An 18,448-nucleotide genomic window follows, 5' to 3' on the forward strand; every position below is an offset into this window, starting at 1 on the left:
GCCAGATATTGTGTGGACTTCACACCAGACCTGCATGTGTGGATCAGCTCATACTGTTGATTCTGAGATGGTGAGGCTGACCTATATCCTACTTGGCTGTGGAACTGAGTGATGATGGGCAGTTCTTTCAGACTAACCTTTCTCATAAGTTTGTTGCACGGATGAAGGAAGGGATGCGGAACTTGTGGTGCTCCAAATGCTGTTGGATTCCAGCTACCATGAGCCCAGCCAGTGTGGTCAATGATTGCAGGAGGTGTAGCCCAGCAACATCTGGAGAGCCATATGCTTCCCATCCCAGAGGTAAGGATTACAATGCACTTGCACACAAAATAATGTTGTAGTAATTGTTACTAGTAGTACTAAAATACTGATCTGATATGTCTCTAAGATCAGGATCTGTATGTTGTGTGCATAACAGTAATTCGGGCAAACATGATTTTTCACACTATAACTTCACAACAAATTGCTTTCTCTCTGTTTATTTATTTTTGTGTTTTCCAGGACACAATGGATTCAGGGCACTTTTAGGGACTGAATGCTACACCAAAATCAACTGGGGCGGAGGTGGGAGGAGAGAGAAATATTTTAATGTGAAAAATTGCTGTGTAAATTATCCCCATGTTTTCTCAGAGTGGTAACATGAGAAGCAACACTGTTAGTTGCTCCTTATAGAGGCCCATCTGACCTCAACCAGAAGTCAGGCATTTAGTGTTGCTGGTCCCATACTGTGGAACACTCTTCCAGCAGACATTTGGCAGGCATTCTAGCTTTTGACTTTCAGGCATATGTTGAAGACATTTTTGTGCTGACAGACCTATGCTGTTGTTTTTTTAAAAAAATGAGTAGCCAGTCATTTTAATGGCTGTTTTGTATTGCTGTTAAAGTTTTTTATGTTGCTCTACAACACCCTGATGTTTTGTGAGAGGGCAGTGTATGAGTATTTGTATAAATAAAGTGTTGTTACCGGTTTAGGGTGTGAAGTAACACCAGCCAATTGAGAAGGGAGAACTGATAAATTGCTTCTCATGTGGGAGAATGAATAGGCTACAATTTCAGTACAAGAACAGCCCATTCTGAATCAATGGTTGCTCATGAGCCTAGTGTGGTTGATAGAAAGATGGAAGAATAGCATTAAAGGATCTACTCTGCAGTATGTGTGTGGCACTGAAGCCTCTGATACTGATTAGCCGAACTGGTGTGAGGCCATAAAATATTGTTCATGAACAGTCCAATGAATGAAGGATCAAAATGAGAGTAGGGGAAATTGCCCATTTGGGTGGGTTTAAAATGTAGAGGGCCTAGAGGGATGGGCAGTTTTGCAGGGCAGCTAAGGATGTGGAAGAGGTCCTACGGGGTGGGATAGTAAAGCTAAGAGTCAAGGATTCCAAAGATAAAGTGGCTGAAGAATAGAGTCAAAATAAAAGTGGCACCTCTGCCCTTTTGCTTCACTTGGCATAAGCTGTCATGGACCAGCATCCACTTTATGAGATGTGAAACTTTATGCCATAATAAATGTTAGTCTTTAAGGTGCCACAAGACTCTTTGTTTTTGCTGTAAGAGACTAAAGCGGCAGCCTTTCTGGAATTTGAAGGATAGGGTCTAGGTAATAGACTGAGAAACAGAAAAAAGAATGGTAAAGAAAAAAGAGCAGAGGGAAGCTCTGAAGAAACATTACAGTACATAATGTCAGAAAGGCCCATATGCTGGTGGAGAGAGTCGAGTGCTGGGGGGATTGTCCTGCTTCCTTTAGCTACCCTGCCTCTTGGCCAAAGTAGGCAAGAACTCAACAAGAAGGAACCTGAGGAAACAATGGATCATGGAGACATAAAGAAATAAGAAATGGCAGAAAGAGTAGGTTGGGCCAAAATTCACATTGGATAGATGGATAGGAAGGAAATAGAAAGATAATGGAGATTTGAAGTGATTGACAATGTGGTCCAAAAGGTCATAAGCGTCATAGATATTTTAGAACCTAGAGCAGGAATGAGGAACCTGTGGCCCTCCAGATGTTGTTGGACTCTCATAGGAACATAGGAAGCTGCCTTATACTGAGTCAGACCATTGGTCCATTTAGCTCAACATCGTCTACACTGACTGGCACTGACTCTCTAGGCTTTCAGGCAGGGATTCTTTCCCAGCCCTACCTAGAGATGCTGCAGATTGAAACTGGGACCTTTTGCATGCAATGCAGATGCTCTGCCACTGAGACGCGACCCTTCCCCTGTGACTCTTGGCTCCTGGCAGCCCAGGTCAGCATGGTCAGTGGTCAGAGAAGATGGGAGTTGGAGTCAAACAACATCTAGAGTGTCAGGTTCTCCATGTAGTCTGTAGAGCCTGGCAGGGCTGTTATTCCTTAGGAGTTGTATGTAAAGGGAGCTCTGCAAGTTGTAGCTTCTGCTGTCAACTGCAACATTGTGATTTGGCAAGCTTAAAGGGACAGTGAGAGAGAAGCAGGGACTTTATTTCATATATTGATTTGAACTAATCAGCCAAATCTTTGACATAGCCTTCTAGTAAGACCTATTTTGTTCTAACAGCATAGTTCTTACTAGTTTGTTTCCTGTCATTTACTGTCTAGCAGCTTTGTCCTTTGTGGATAGAGGCACTGTAAATTTGAGGGTTTACAGTACTGGTCTGATCATCTTGCTAATAGGTGTTCATAGTTCTATTATTAATTTTTCCATCCTTTTTGTCTTCTGAGCATCATTATTTCTGATGATAGTTTGAAGTGGACTAACAGTTTTACTTTGGTGCAAGCAAACATTGGATTAGAATACATATCTATCTTATTTAGAAGTGTACCTAGTATCAAGATTATAACTCTTATGTTCTGTTGAACAATACTGTTAAATAAATGAAAACTCCAGGCCAAATGCAGGGCTTCTGATAATTATTCTAAAAAAAAGTAAACATACAAGACTGAATCACTAAACTGTGGAGTTTGCTTATTGTGAGATATTCATCCTTTTTCCACTTTCAGCTTTTCTAGAGTATTGATTTGTCTTGCAAAAATGTTTAATAGTTGTGTTTTTAATAATTGTGAATTAACCTGATCAAAGATACACACTTGATATTAAGCATCTTGTCAGTTGGTGGTGGGAAAATGTGTATTGTTTCTTTCTATTTTAAGGTTGTTGAAGCATTGCCTGAAAATATGAAACCTGGTCCAGATCTTTATGGCTTTCCATGGGAATTGGTGATTTGTGGTGCAGTTGTTGCCCTTTTTATTATCTTTCTTCTAATGTATAGGAGTTATCAGTCGGTAAGTATTCAGCATGACCTACAGACTTGTACCAGACTGTGTTGGATGGCTTTAAAAATATTAGCAGCTCTGTCCTATGCATGTTCAGGATCGTAAGCAACATTCTTCCAGACTTCTCCTGTGGTGAGGTTTTGGATTTCCGCTGTAGAATTATACACAACTCAGTGGTGGGTGATGTTCTTTTCAGTCTAATTATATAATGAACTCTCTTAACTCATCTGTATTTTGGCAATTTCATATTTCAACATTGTATCTGAAAAAAAATTAAGGAAAAGCCATCTCAATGCTCTGTTGCATTTATTCTCAAAATCAGTTTATATTTATTTCAATATTAATAAATGACCTTTCTTTGAAATATTCAAGGCAGTATAGGTTACATTTTCAAAATCAATTTTAAAGAATTACTAAATTATACTCAGTAGTGCAAACTGATGCCCCTGATTATGTAAACATCTAATTTCCTCTTTGAACTGTTGATTACCCAACTTGATACTTTAGCCTCTCCCTTGCTATCAACAAACGTTTAAAGGATGTTGGTGTATTGCTCTGAGGTTTCCTTGTAACCTGAAGAATAGTTGTGCAAACTTTAATTTGCTTGAGAGTTTGCGTTTATTTTTCATCAACCAGATGATGCAACATTTGAATCTGTTAAATGTGGAATAGCTTTATTTTGTTTTTGTTTAAATATTCTTTATTGATTTTCAAATTAACAAACCTTGCAAGGTATTGAAGAGAACAAGGAAAAACAGGAATATCGGCAGAAAACAAAGCAATTATTAACATCTACTAGAAAATCCTTGCTGAATAATACAGAATACAATGTAAATAAAAACATAAGGGAAAAAAACCCTTATCCTCCCCTGAACATCCTTTTCCCAACATGAAATGATGACTGAGCTTCATTGCAACATGACAAAATAGGTAGAAAAAGCAGTACACAAAAATGCAAAGATAAGAGAAATAAAGACAAGGGTATTAAAACATAAGAACCTTTACATAGCATTGTGCTTTGAAACCATACATTGGTAACAATGAGCAAAGTAACAGTGATACATCGGTCTGATGGAACAGCTTCCCACTCATATACCAATTTAGGAATTCCAAATATGAGTATAGTGAGGAGGAGGCTTCCTCCTGTGCTCCTTCCGGTTCATATTAACTATAAAAGGGTACCAAATTGATACAAGTTTGCCCATTTTAGACACCTCTGGTCACCCTTAGATTGGAAGCCAATTTTTCCATATATGCCAAAGCCTACACGTTTTCTTACCAATAAGTAAGGGTGGCACTCTTACTTGCTGTTGAATCTTGCTGTTGTAAGTCATGCAGCCATAAGATGACCTATCAAAGTCTCATTTTTGAGATCCAAATTCTCATTGGTTAACAGATTTAAGAGCACCAATTCTGGAGATCTATTTAATGTTAGTTATTAGCGGAACCTCATCAAAAATCGTATTCCAAAAGGGCTGTTTTGTCACATGACCACCACATGTGATGATGGAATACCTTTATTTTGTGACTGCACTTTTGTGTTTTGAAGTTCCACTATGTTTGATAGTGTTCATAAATAACATACATTCAATCCAGACTGATTTTTTTTAAAAAACTTTTAAATCTAAGAAAGTAATCTTCCAGTACTGTGTCACTGACAGTGACAGATTACTATGATTCTGCTTTTTTCACAAAGTGCAAAGAGGATGTGATGGGAAGAACTTGCATGTCAGCGTTGTGTATAGTGTCCACTCCATTCACAATGTGTTTGTAAGTTTGAACCGTTAGCAGATGTAATTCTGGGGAGTGGATTATGGGATTGCATGTTCCCTTCTGAGAGCATTCTGCCTTATCCACAGTTAAGGGACATGTGTGCAGTAACACTAACCATGGCTAAGGCTAACCAGGTTCCTCACTGAAGCAGAATTATTAACCAGTTCCATATTCAGAGAATCCTGGTGAACTTGGTTAACTTCAAGCATGGTTAATGTCAGGTGATGTCTCTCTTAATGTGATTTCAGGGGAAGTGTTGTGGAGAAGAAGTGTGTGATCCTGCAAGCTGTTTACCTGTTTTTGATCTTTTCACTGATTTAAGAGAGCCCTGATGTTGTATTTGCCTGGCGCTGGGAATCTACTTTACGTGCTTTTGACTATGCTACTCTAATATTCTTTTAAGATTAAAAACTGAGCCTCAGTCCCATCTAATACTGTAAACAAACTGCAATATTTGCTCTTCTTTTGCAGGTTAGAAGTAGACTTTATGTAGGTAAGTTCACATTTTTGTCTGTGGGTTGAGTTTAGCTGCAGAATTGAGTTGAAACTGTTTTCTCTCCGTTAAAGGTTACCACATATAGCTCTTCCTCTTTTTAGGAAGAGAGAAACAGCTTGCCAGTAAAGTTACTGAACTAGTAGAAGACAAATGTAAAGTACTGGAAAAACTTAGTCTCTGCAAAAAAGAGGTAATGATTACTGTTTCCCTTAAAAGCTTAATGGTTAGACTTAGTGTTTTCACTTAATTTTTTAATATTTGGTAGAGCCACCTTAATTATTGTGAGAGTGCATGTTAAATAAACTGAGATAGGGAGGATTTTGTTGTTGTTGTTCTGTTGCAGGGAGACACTATTCACTCCCCTTGGTGGGATAGCTAGATGAGTGTCCTTTCACTTATTCAGCCAAGAATTAACACAGCAGCAGAAAAGCAATATTGCTGTTGACTCAGTTGATAGATATCGAGATTGCTGAGTAAGTCCCTTCAAGTACATCTGGCAAATCATAATTTAAAAAGTATCGGCTGCTAGGTTACACTGGGAGGGAGGAAATCTCAGTCACCCTCTTTTTAAATAAGCCCTACGACATGTTATGAAAAGTCAGCCTGGTATCTGCACTCGATTGCAGCTGCACAGAAGTTGCAATCGCTTGCAGATACCAGAGTTGAAATTTGATGTTTAAGAGTGCACCTGAAGAACAACAACTGTTTGAAATGCATTTGGCTTAGTTTGAAAAATTGTGCGTGTGTGTGTGTACCTGAAGGTTTCTTCCCTTCCATTCCCTGTGATTGATGCCTTAGCATTTCTCCCTCCATGCCACTCATGCAAATCGTTACATAGGGGCTGCAGTTGGATGGCTATGCATGCACCTGCTTCACTTCTTCATTTGTTTAGTGAGCAAACAAGGCAGGAAATTTTTTATAAACTAAGTTTCCTGTTTCATCTGAACCAAGAAAGTATGGCTAGTTCTGAAGCCATTAACTGTGCAATATACGTGCAACATAAATGATATAATGGGCAAAGATACTTAGATTGGCCACAACAAAAGAGTGATTGCTGTGATGAGAGAGAGAAATGTTCATTTGTAGAAAGTCTTAGAGGATCCTGTTAGGAACTGTGTCGGTGCTAACGTACAACTAATTTGAACAGCCTGCTTGCTCTAGTTCTTGACGAGTTTGATAATTAAAAAGCTGAAATGTGTGGTGCTTCTGCAAGTGGAACAATTTAATTTTAATCCTAATATGGAGTTTTCATTTTAGTATGAAGAGTTAGAAAACTCTCTGAAAGATGCCAGCCTTCTGCAAGGGTCAACCACTACATCAAACATTAAGGTAACATCTCTAAAATATGTGCTATAAAATAGAATCTAGAATTTTTATAATCCTGGCTTTCATTTTTTGCAGAAGTTTTCTATCTGTGCAAATAAGCTCAACAAAATGGAGAAAATGTCTGGTAAAATTTTGAGAGAGTGTGAGGGTGGGCAAAACATTGAATGCTCAGGAAGTGAGATTGTAGGTACTGTGCATAGGTCCTTTTATTTATGCATGGCTGGCAGAAGTAGAGTCAAATATGTAAAATGAAGCAGATTTTGCCAGCTTTAATTTTTGTGATGTATTCAGGTTGTAGAATGTGGTTTTGTATGTCCTTGACCCTAGGCATTTGATTTTTAGTGCATTAAAATTAGATACAATGATTACATCCTAATGCACCCTTGTTAAAGTTAAAAGTGTTCAATAATACTTGCATTCTGGATTACACATAGTCATTATAAATGTCTTCAGGTTATCTTTCAAAACCTGGTTATTTTAGGCAGCATATGAAGAACTCAGCAGCTCAAATGCCGCACTCAGGAATGAAATAGAATGTTTAGAAAAAGAACTGAAAGAAGAGAAGTCTAAACAATCAGAGCAGGATGACTTGGTATGTCTTTTCTTTAAAGCATTATTTCTCAGGCAGAAAGCATAACTTTAAAATAGAAATTGTCTGTATTAAAATTAGAGTTTCCTGTTCTCCTCTGGGTTTTTTTTTTTTAAGGATAACAGCTGGTCATTGAGGGTCAATTGCTCCTGTCTTTTGATCAAAAACACGGTGTACTTCATATTCCAAATAAATTAAATGTATTATTTCTTTTCCAAAATAATTTGCATTTTTTTCAGTGTGTCCTGCTATTTTTTACAATAACATGTTTGAGGAAGCTATTTGAATTTAATTATTTACAGCAGGGGTTATCAACTTTCTGGAGCCTTGGTCATGGGCATTACACCTGCACTGCAAATAGGTGCACACTGCAGCCTATTGTGTTAGCTACAATAGAATTGAGTGTTTGCTTGACAAGCATGCATAGAATTTTTTCATAGCGAAAGAGACAGTTGCCATTTGAGAACAGTAGATAAAGCCAGTTGACTTTTCAAAGTTATTTGATCAAGCTTTTATAACGGGTGGGGAGAAATGCCTCCCCAGAGTACTTCCGCCCACCTCTGAATAACTTGATATCACTTCAGACCTTATCCCAGTCTGCAACTGTGCTGGAATTGCTTTTAAATCTGTGTTTAAAAGATGTTGTTAAGTTGTTTTGTTGTAATGTTTTTAACATATTTTGCTTTTAAGTTATTTTAAAGTGTATTTAGTGTTTTTGTTTGCCACCCTGTGCTCCTTCTGGGAGGAGAGGTGAGATAAAAATGTAATAAATAAATAATAATGAAGATAAAATATCAGGTGATTCAACTTCAAGGGAAAAATTGTGACAGCACCTAGAATTTATTATCTATTTATTTATTTATTAGTTTTATATCCCTCCCTCCCTCCCAGTGAATGAATGTGCTCCCAACTCTTCTTTTGCAGCCCAGTTGGAAGTATAAGGCATAGATTTGCTGCCCTGGCCTCCTTCTAGGAGAAAGGGCAGAGTATAAATGTAATAAATAAATAATAAAAATAGATACGAAGGAAGAATGGGGAGCGCAGTTGGTGTGTGTTCCCGATTCTTCCTTTCCAGCTGGAATTCTGCACTTTTTGAATTTGGAACCTATTTTTGTCACTGCAGGGCTCCAAATTTTTAAAAGTACCAACTTGTATCAATGAGTGAAAAGAAAGAATTGGGAGTACACTTAAGAGTGTGCCCATGGACTTACCTGTCCTGCACCTAATATCATATCATAGAATCGTAGAGTTGGAAGGGGCCTATAAGGCCATCGAGTCAAATTCCCTGCTCAATGCAGAAAATAGGATGTCAGGTGATGAACAGTTGAGCATGGTTTGGGCAAAGCCATGCTATAGGCCAAATGAGGAGGCCTGGAAGGCCTAATTAGGCTGGAGGTTCTCTACTGCTCTTTTAGAATCACCCATTTTAAATGTGTCTCCAGCATTCTATGGATTTTATTCAGCTTTACAGAGAATTTAAAAAAATTGTCTCATAAAATACTTTATTAGTCTGCCCACATGCTCCATTATACTTCGATATACTTGAATGGTGGGGTCTGGCTAGCTATGTGCCTGGAAGTAATTATTCCTTGTCCCAGGCAACTGGGTGAGCGGCTATCTGGAAAGCCAGTTTTGCTTGATTATAAATATGGAAAGGGGTATAAAATAAACAAAGAAAGATGACAGTAAAGAGTGTGACTTCCCCTTTAATGCACTATATCAATGATCAATGAAAATAAAATGGTGTGAACAATATCTTGCAGATGATCTTTTGACAAATATTTAAATATATTTCACTACAGTGTTAGTCCACAGTTATTTTGACAAGGCAGTATCAATCAGACTTAAGAGAGTGTTTTATATAAGATTATTTTAATGTCTCTTTAGATGATTGAAATACAGAGAAGAATGGAATCTTTAGAAAATGAAGCAAAATCTATCCAGTTGCAAGTAGCTGAAGTAAGCCAGTATATTTAAATATTAATGTAAATGTCTTAATAAGATTGTTTAGCATGCATTGCTGCAAAATCTTGTACCTCACTGTCAACATTTTTCATTAGTCTTAACATGTCTGATAACTAATTGAAACCAAATTTTTATTTCCTGCTCTATTTACACATATCTGTCTTGTAAATAAGCTGAATTCTTCCTAGTTGCCATTAAAGGTAGCCTGCTTGTGTAGGCCTTGATGTCCCATTTTAAAAGGAGAATTCAGGACTTTTTATATATTTCAGCAATGCAAATAATTTAAGCCAAAGTCCCCCTTCTCTTTGTACACTCTCCAGAGCAGCTCTCTTCCCAAGGGTGGAGAGATGACTTAGCACTGCATTGGGAATATACAGCGCCATGCTAAATCATGTTCTTCTTTTGCTTTGAAGGAATGAGGTTCTGTGCACAGCCTTTATAGTGAACCCCCATAGCTCTTTTAGACAAGAAAGGAGAAGGAGTAAGCCATATGTGCAGTTAGAAAAGCGCTTTGGGGGCTGTGTGCAGTCCTTATCCCTGTAGCAGTGGGGACTCACTTGAAGGTAACTTTATCTGCCATTGCAAGAGTGGCCAGTGTGGTGCTGTGGAGCCACCCATCTAACATCGGTGTCACTTCCACTTATCTTGGGGTGGGGGATGAGGTCAGGGCTATGGAGGTGCACCAGTGGGAGTGCCAAATCGGCTCCAGTGGTATGCCTGCGCAGCCTCGACCTCACTGCCGTCATACCTTGCCCTCACACCATCCAGATAAGTGGCCGTGATGCCAGTGGTGGGAAGGCAAATCTGCAGGACTGCCCTACTACACCAGCTGCTCCTGTGCCGTTGGTAACCAGATTCCCTTATCGCTACCTAGGACAGTGGTTCCCAAACTGTGGTCCATGGACCACAAGCTTCATTTAGGTGGTCTGCAGCATGTCTGCATTAAATACTTGTGTTGATTTTTGTTTGTATTTTTATTGCTTCTTTTAGTTCCTATATTGTATTTTATTGTACTACAATTTGAATTCTATGGAAAGCAAACTGATACTCAACAAAACACAATATAAGAAATAAAAGAAGTAAAAGAAGCAATAAAGATACAATGAAAAATTGCACAGCATCTAGCACAGTGCATTACAGTTGCTACTTCAGGCAGAAAAAATAATTAAGTGGTCCACCAAGACTCTTAGCAATTTTCAAGTGGTCTGTGGGGGAAAAGGTTTGGGAACCATTGACTTAGAGCACTGTGCACAAGGTTGCTAGTGCTGTTTGACAAGTGGAGCTGTGAATGTGCATGAGGTGCCTTCTGTTATGTTTCTCGGTGAACAAGCCCTACTTGCTTGTTTTATTTTTCATTAAAATAAAAATAAAAACCATCACATAGAGTTAAACTAATGAATTGCAGCTTTATTACCCCAGCCCATTGGGTGGGGGGGTGTCGTGTGCTGATCATACGCCTATGAGAAATATATAATTTATTGCTGCTGAAGGAGGGATTCTGGGATTGCATGCATTGATTCCCCAGAATCACAGAAGTGCAAGCTGAGCAGAAAAAAATGTCACTATTTTGGAGAGCATCAAGGCAATGCTTTGTAGGTGCGTGGATAAGGGTACAAAATGTATTTCTTAGTATTCCTCAATGCAACATAATTTTACGATGTGATATTAGGGTTGAATTGAAACAATGCTAATGCTTAAAGTCAATCAACACAGAGTATCTCTGCTGATTTGGAGCACAGACTACAGGAATGGATAGAATCACAGCTACGTTCTTTGTTATTTCTGTCTTTTTTTTTTTTTGTATATCCTAAATAAGCAGCTTCACTGTGTTTTATTTCACTTAGGCAAAGACCACGTTAAAAGTATATGAGATTAATAGAGAGAGACTGAAGATGTCTGTCCAAGATGCGGTAGAGGAAAACAAGCACCTTCATGAAAGTGAAAAACAGGTATATTATTTCCACTGTGTAGTTTTGTAGACTGATTCAATCTTTTAGGAATGTTGTATCCTGACTTTAGAATAGTATGGCTCCTGTTTAAACTATTATGTAGCGTGCTGAAAGTCAGAGGCATAGCTAAAGGAAACTGTGACAGCCACAGGTTGCTGTATGTAGTTTAGTTTTGTGGCTTTGCATTCCAGGGAATAAATCAGTTGCGTCTTCTACAAGCAGCTTGATGCTCCAAGCTTCATGGCATCTCAGTTCATTTATTAAATCTATCTTGGGTTCTTCTCTGGGGTTTTTCGATTGCTTTCATGCCATTAGAGTAATCGGACACTCTTTGTTCTTGTTGGATGTGTTTTCTTCAGAACTTTTTTCTTTCTCTCTGTCTTCCCTATAGAGGCTTTTTTAAATTGATGTGACTGGAATGATGCCAGGATAATATCTCTGAGCTACTAGCTCAGCTTTTATTTATTTATTTATTTAATACTTGTCTTGTGGCAGATTGGATTCCACCTATATTTCCAACGATGAGGTGATTAATTGTAGGCTGGGGCTGAATCTTGCTAACATGCAAAGTGGATTATTTATTTATTTATATTACATTTATATCCCACCTTTACTTCAAGGAGCTCAAGGCGGTGTAAATGGCTTTCCTCCCACTCCATTTTATCTTCACAACAACCTTGTGAGGTAGGTTAGGCTGAGAGGCAGTGACTGGCCTAAGGTCACCCAGTGAGCTTTATGGCTGAGTGGAGTTTTGAACCCTGGTCTCCAAAGTCCAACACTCTAACCGCTACACCACATTTGCTCTCGTTTTGCACCAAGTTAGGTTTTCTGCTTTAAATCCCTTTCTGGATTTGTATTGACAAGAGTACTGTGGGTTTTATCCAGTTGTGTCCGTCGTGCTGATGGAAAGCTCTTTGGTCCAGTGGAACCTTCCATCAGCGTAACAGGGAGGAAGGTAATTTTTGTTGATTTCCCTTCCTCCCTGCAGCCTTCTCCTGCCCCCTCCATTCTTTTCCAAAGAGTGCCCCAAATCCTCAAGAGCAGATTGATGTGGGGAGGGAGAATCTGGAAAAAAAAATCCTCCCTCCCCATTCCATTGATGGAAGGCTCCGTTGTTTTTAAAAGCCTTTTAAAGTCAGTGCACAGGACACCACTGGATACAACCCTCTATGTTCTCCTGGGTTTTTTTAAAGTTCAGCAAACATGGCTTTAAATGGCATATATAACAAAAGAAGAGCTATCAAAAATTGGAAGGCAGAAAACACAGAATGGTGCAGTTTCATGGATTTTGCTGTATCATTGACCCAGTTGTTAAGAATTTAGGGCAGATCTTTTGGAATAACTGTTTAGAATAACTGTTACAAATTAAGTATTGATCTTTCTAACTTTTCTTTACAGCTCTTACAAGAAGCTGAAGGATGGGATGAACGATTTAGTGAATTAAGTGAACAAACAAAAATGTTTGAATCCTCCAAAACAGAAATGGAGGAAGCCCTTAAAAACAAGGAAAGTCAAGTCAAGGTAAAATAAAGTTTTTTTGGTGTGGCTAATTATTATTATTATTATTATTTATTAAATTTATATACCGCCCGACTAGCAATAGCTCTCTGGGCGGTGAACATAAAATAATTAACTGCTATGGTACTTGTTTTAATATATTCATATGAGCACATGTGAATTCTATGCATACCTAGTGTCACCCGGAGGCAATTTGTTTTTGGTGCTCCATTATAAACATAACGTATCTCCATAACAGAAAAATAACAGGGAGGGTTCTTGAATTCTGGGGGGACGGGGAACGGAGACAGAGAGAGAAGGGCAAAATTCCAGTTGTAAGAAAACCAATTCTACTGTGTATCTAATTTTCCCCATATTTCCCGAAAGTATTGCTTGGTGTGCTTCCACATCTAGCTACTGAATAGCAACAGCTTACAATCCTCCCTTTGGGGATGTTTGGAGGGTAGCAGATGCTTCCCTTGGGCATTGATGAAACTGCTTAGAACTGTGGTTGCCTTGTAGCTTCATTGATTCCTAAGGTAGCCACTGGTGTGATTTCAAAGCTCTCGGAGAGTACATGGTAGTCTTTGGTATGTTTGGCAAGATGTGGAGGCCTTGTTAATCAGCTGAGCAGTGAGATTATCTGCTTAAATTTACTGGAGTTTTCCCTTCTTATGAAACATTGCATGTGTGTATTGACTTACAAAGAGATGAAACATCCAGACAAAAAATAGTACTGTAAAATTTCATTGATTTCTTTAGGAATCTATCTGCATCCCTCCAAAGTCCTCAAATGGCACTTTTTATTTTGCTGTAGGTGTAGGGGGCTTTTGCAGAGATCAAGGAAGCTAGTGGTCAAATACAGATTTGCAGCGCTGGTTGGAGATAAAATGTTGCCTGCAGTTTTACTTGAGGTTTTGTTTGAACACCTTAATGTAGGGGGGAAAAGGCTCATCTAGGTGTTCCCTGAGTTCTGTGAATCTACTTTTTGTAAGAAGTTAACTACCTCAGTAGTTCGTGCTGTCGTAAAACCTTTTTCACTCAGCAAAGTTGTTCATATGGAGCAGACAATATTCCTGTAAAACACGTGATATGAATATACTGCTGAACATTTCAGTAGGTTTGATATATTAAAGGAATAAAATCATGAATGTGCTTCATGTAGAGCCAAAGGCTCATTTGAGCTTTATGTTTTTTTAAATATGCTATAGTCACTGACGGAGTGTTTGTTGAAGATGAAAGACTGGAGTTGTGCATTAGACGAACATGCTGCTGCTGAAGATAACTGTTGCGATAATGATAAAAAGACTGAAACAGAAAATGGGGAGCACCAGGGTAAATGATAATTTCTTTCCTATGGAAGTGGGAAGGAATGAGAAATAATTTCATTTTCAAATTCTAGAAACTTAAGCTTGTTCTCCTTGTCAATATGTCTGAATCAACAAAAAGGAACAAAAAAAATGTAGCACAAATAAAATGGCTATTCACCAAAGCTTTATGTTGGGTAAGCGGGATTTTTTGTGCTACATGCTTCTAAGATGTAATCAGAATAATATTTGCCAATATAAGCCTCTGAAGTTTAAAAGAAAAAGTTTGAAAAAAGCTACCCAAGTAATTGAGACTCCAATCCCAGTATAACTTGCCAAAGCATAAACTGGTTTGACAGCCATTGCTAATTCTTGTCCTTAGCCGGAGGATAAGCAGCCCACACATAAAGGTTGGGGAGCATTAAGCCTAAGGAATATTGGATTGATTGCACATTTCAAACCCATTTCAGAAATACTACAGCTTTGGTGAAGCTTAATCAGATGAATAATATCCTTCTCCCCCCTCCCCCCCCGGCTACTTCTTAGAAAACTAGAAAACATTTTTTAAAAATTAGGAAAAGAAATATTTCCTACTTAAAAAACAATGCTGTGTTTTTATAAAACCCAAAATACATTTTCTGTGATTTATTGTGTTCACTCCCTTCTCTTTGTTTCCTTTAACCAGATGATCTGGAAAAACGAACTATAAGGAAATTGATTTATGCTGCAAAGGTAATATAATACTGTGATTATTTCCTATATAGAGTTTATAAAATAGTTCTTTTTTAAAAAAAACCAAAAAACAAAATGTTCAGTAGAAAATATATGGAAGTTTTTGGAATGATGGGATCCAGAGTTGTCCTTCTGTGAGTGGAAGGGTTCCTGCCATGGACTGAGATCCATTAGAGACTCCCAGGGCCGGTTCCAAAGGGCGGCCAGGTTGGTCACTGGCCCAAGGGCCCCGCAGCTACAGGGGCCCCTGAGGGGCCCTTCGCTCCCCTTCCGCAATCCGTGGCATGCGCCACGGATAGCAAAACGAGCTTCTGAGCCACCCGCCACCATCCCCCGCTTCATGTACCTTTCCCTGCTGTTCTTTGCGGCTGCGCGCACTGCGCACGCAGGGTTGCCATCAATCAAGATGGCAGCCGAGGTTTCCGTAAGGGACTGAAGCCTCTGCCGCCATCTTGGTTGATGGCAGCAATGCATGCGCTGCGTGCCATCAACCAAGATGGCGGCAGAGACTTCAGTCCCTTACGGAAACCTCGGCCGCCATCTTGATTGATGGCAACCCTGCGCGAGCAGTGCGCGCAGCCGCAAAGAACAACAGAGAAAGGTATGTGAAGTGGGGGGATGGCAACGGGCGGCGGCAGGTGGCTCGGAAGCTCTTGTCTTACGATCGCGGAAGGGGAGCGGAGGCGCCTGGGACAGGCTGATGCCCAAGGGCCCCGGCATTCCTGGAGCCGGCCCTGGAGACTCCTATTGGAGGAAGGGAGATCCAACAGAGATTCCTACTGGAGGGAGGGAGGGAGACAGTTTTCACTGAGTCTCCATTTTTGCTGCCGCCCACCACCTCCCATACTATTCCAGAGGGGCTGCAGGGAGAAGGAGAGATCAATGAAAATTTCTTCCACCAGTGGGAGTAGCCTGTGAGCAGAGCCCTGCTCATAGGAACTTTAGATCCAAGCCAATGATTTTTTAAATGGTGTTTCTCTTTACACTCTCTCTCTCTCTCTGTATATATACTAGAGTTGAGTGCTGCTGTTCTTTAATTACAGAATGCTGCCTGGCTTTGTCTTGGTATGTGATTTTGTTTTGAAATTGAAGTATGGCCTCTCTTTATGTGCATACTGTTGTCGCTCCGCTATATTCTTAGTGTAATGAAGCAATGTTATGGCTATGTTTGTTTTAGATGTAAAGCCCTCTTCTGCTCTGTTTTGGAGGAACAGTGCAGGACAAAGACATAAAATAAATAAATGATCATTGCAGCCAGAAAGTGATCCAGAACTAAATAAGGATTTGTTCTAGAAGTGCAAACACAGTAGTCTTATCTTGCAATTATGATCTTAAATATTTTTTTCTTTAATATAGCTAAATGCTTCTCTAAAATCATTGGAAGCAGAAAGAAATCAAATCTATTCAAAGCTAACTGATGAAAAAAAAGCAAAAGAGGAACTTGCAGGTAATTTGAATATTTGTATAGATTTTATTTTTTTTAAAAAAGAAGGAAAGCATCACAGACTTTATTAAGGTTTTAAGAAATATACACAATAATTGAATTAAGCGGCTATAATTAGAAATCTGTTAAATGATCTGGATTTATTCACTGAAATATAAGACATATTGAAAAAACAATTAGCAACAAAGAATCTAAATTTTTACATCCAGTCTAGATGAATTTGTGATGCACTACCCTTCATGGACTTCATCTTTGTGCCTCAGGAAGGTGTTTGCTGTCTCCTAAGTCATGATTTGTGCTGACTGTGGCTTGGCATGATCTCTGAAGTGGTAAACCACGGTTATGGTTGTCACTCCACCATCAGCGGCTGCTGCACTATACAGATGAGAGTGAATTTGTAAATATTCAAGCTAATTGTGGACTTTACAGAAAGTGAAAGCAGATCTTTGGATTTTTCATTTTGTTCTGCTTCTATCTCCCCTCTCTTTGAATCTTGTTGAGGGGAGTGTGTGACAAGGGCACCTTTACCATTAGGAAGAGTGAGGCCCAGGCCCAGCATCAGGGGTTGATATGGACGGGCACCTGCCAAGGGCCCTAGGGCTAGGAGGGCCGTCACCAACCAACCTGACCCTTCCACTGCCATTCACTTAATACAGACATACACATCCTCTGCCAGGTCCCTGGACACCTTTTAGTGGTGATGCTCTTCTTGCATGGGAGCCAAGCGTAGCTGTCATCTGCCACGTTAGTTTATCCAAAATGCGACCAGACATTATGTCAGGCATTACATTTCGGGTAATTTAACTTGGCTGGTGGCCACCGCAGATAGAAGCCAAATGCTGGTTACGTTTCCATTCAAAAGTACCACTGCTGCCTATCACTGAAGCATGCCCTGGGGCCTGGTGGGAGAGAACTGTAGGGAGCTGCTTTATACCAAGTCAGACCATTGGTCCATCTAGCTCAGTATTGTCTACGCTGATTAGCAGCCGCTCTCCTGGTTTTCAGGCAGAGGCCTCTCCCAGCCCAATATGGATATACTGGGGAATGAGAAGTGAAGTGAGTGACTGGGGATGGCAGAGGAAACGTGTAGTGGTGAGCAATACCACTAGGCTCGGTGGGAGCCCCTTGGCGGCACTTTATTGAGATCCCACAGAAGTCTGTTGAGGTAGCTGCCTCAGATAGCTGATTTGGGGTGTCATGAAAGGGCAGCGGTCTGTTATTTAACGTATCGTTATGGGACAGGTGCTTCTTGGAATTTCTGCTCCAGGTGCCAGAATAATTTGACTGGCCATGCATGTTATGCATCTTGATTGGGCAGTGGGTAGGAATTGAGGGTGATAAAAACACTGATTGATGCTCTGCCTCAGGCAGCAAAATGTCTTTTTTGGATGGGGGGTAAAGTGGATATGCATGCATGATCATGGCCATTGTCTTTATGAATTACTATGTTGAGCTTGTTACTTGGAATGCTTTTGATGCTGACTTGGGTGGTATCAGTTCTGACAATTTTGTCAATACTGACAATTTTGTTTTAATGTAGTAAAGCTGTCTATGCCTCATTCCCTTTCCCCAGACACAACAGTCTAAACATATTCAACCCATGAAGAAGCCCAAATGAAAATTGGTCCACAAATCCCTGTGGGGGAAAAACAATCTGTATCAGTTTGGTGGGATTTCCAAGCATTTTTCAGTTACTAATATATAATGTGGTTATTTAAAAAATAAATTGTCTAGAGTTATGGTAAAGGAACATCATGAGGTTTTAAGTCTTCCCTGGGCATGTTTAGGAGGAGGGGCGGGATATAAATTAAATAAATAGAATAATTAATAAATATTCTAAACTTATTCAAGAACATTTTTTTCTTTTCAGCATTAGAATACTATGTTCAGTCTTCAATACATTTTCTTTATCTTTGTTGTATAGCTTTTAACATATCAGTTACTTGTAATTAATTCTTAATTGTGACAGGACGTGTTGAAAGTCTGCAAAAGGAACATGTCATGTTGCAGTCTGAAAATGATCACTTCGAAAATGAAGTTCAAAAGCTTCAGCAAAAACTTAAAGTCATGACGGAGCTGTATCAAGAAAATGAAATGAACCTCCACAGGTATTGGTA

General features: G+C 39.4%; 1 protein-coding gene across 7 annotated transcripts in view; it reads left to right on the top strand.

Annotated features, from left to right (window-relative positions):
* Nucleotides 1-18,448, top strand: part of MIA2 (MIA SH3 domain ER export factor 2) — a 54,653-nt gene that overhangs the window by 19,977 nt on the left and 16,228 nt on the right. For 5 of the 7 annotated variants that reach the window (XM_061611703.1, XM_061611700.1, XM_061611704.1 and 2 more), the window contains 12 exons: nucleotides 3,131-3,262; nucleotides 5,498-5,519; nucleotides 5,624-5,712; nucleotides 6,780-6,851; nucleotides 7,330-7,440; nucleotides 9,325-9,396; nucleotides 11,247-11,351; nucleotides 12,750-12,872; nucleotides 14,060-14,183; nucleotides 14,841-14,887; nucleotides 16,244-16,334; nucleotides 18,301-18,439. In XM_061611703.1, coding sequence (XP_061467687.1) covers nucleotides 3,131-3,262; nucleotides 5,498-5,519; nucleotides 5,624-5,712; nucleotides 6,780-6,851; nucleotides 7,330-7,440; nucleotides 9,325-9,396; nucleotides 11,247-11,351; nucleotides 12,750-12,872; nucleotides 14,060-14,183; nucleotides 14,841-14,887; nucleotides 16,244-16,334; nucleotides 18,301-18,439 — 1,127 coding nt within the window. The remainder of the gene's footprint in view (nucleotides 1-3,130; nucleotides 3,263-5,497; nucleotides 5,520-5,623; nucleotides 5,713-6,779; nucleotides 6,852-7,329; nucleotides 7,441-9,324; nucleotides 9,397-11,246; nucleotides 11,352-12,749; nucleotides 12,873-14,059; nucleotides 14,184-14,840; nucleotides 14,888-16,243; nucleotides 16,335-18,300; nucleotides 18,440-18,448) is intronic. The other 2 variants (XM_061611702.1, XM_061611706.1) reach the window with 2 other exon arrangements.

The sequence above is a fragment of the Rhineura floridana genome, chromosome 2, assembly GCF_030035675.1.
Source record: "Rhineura floridana isolate rRhiFlo1 chromosome 2, rRhiFlo1.hap2, whole genome shotgun sequence".
NCBI classification, from domain to species: domain Eukaryota; kingdom Metazoa; phylum Chordata; class Lepidosauria; order Squamata; family Rhineuridae; genus Rhineura; species Rhineura floridana.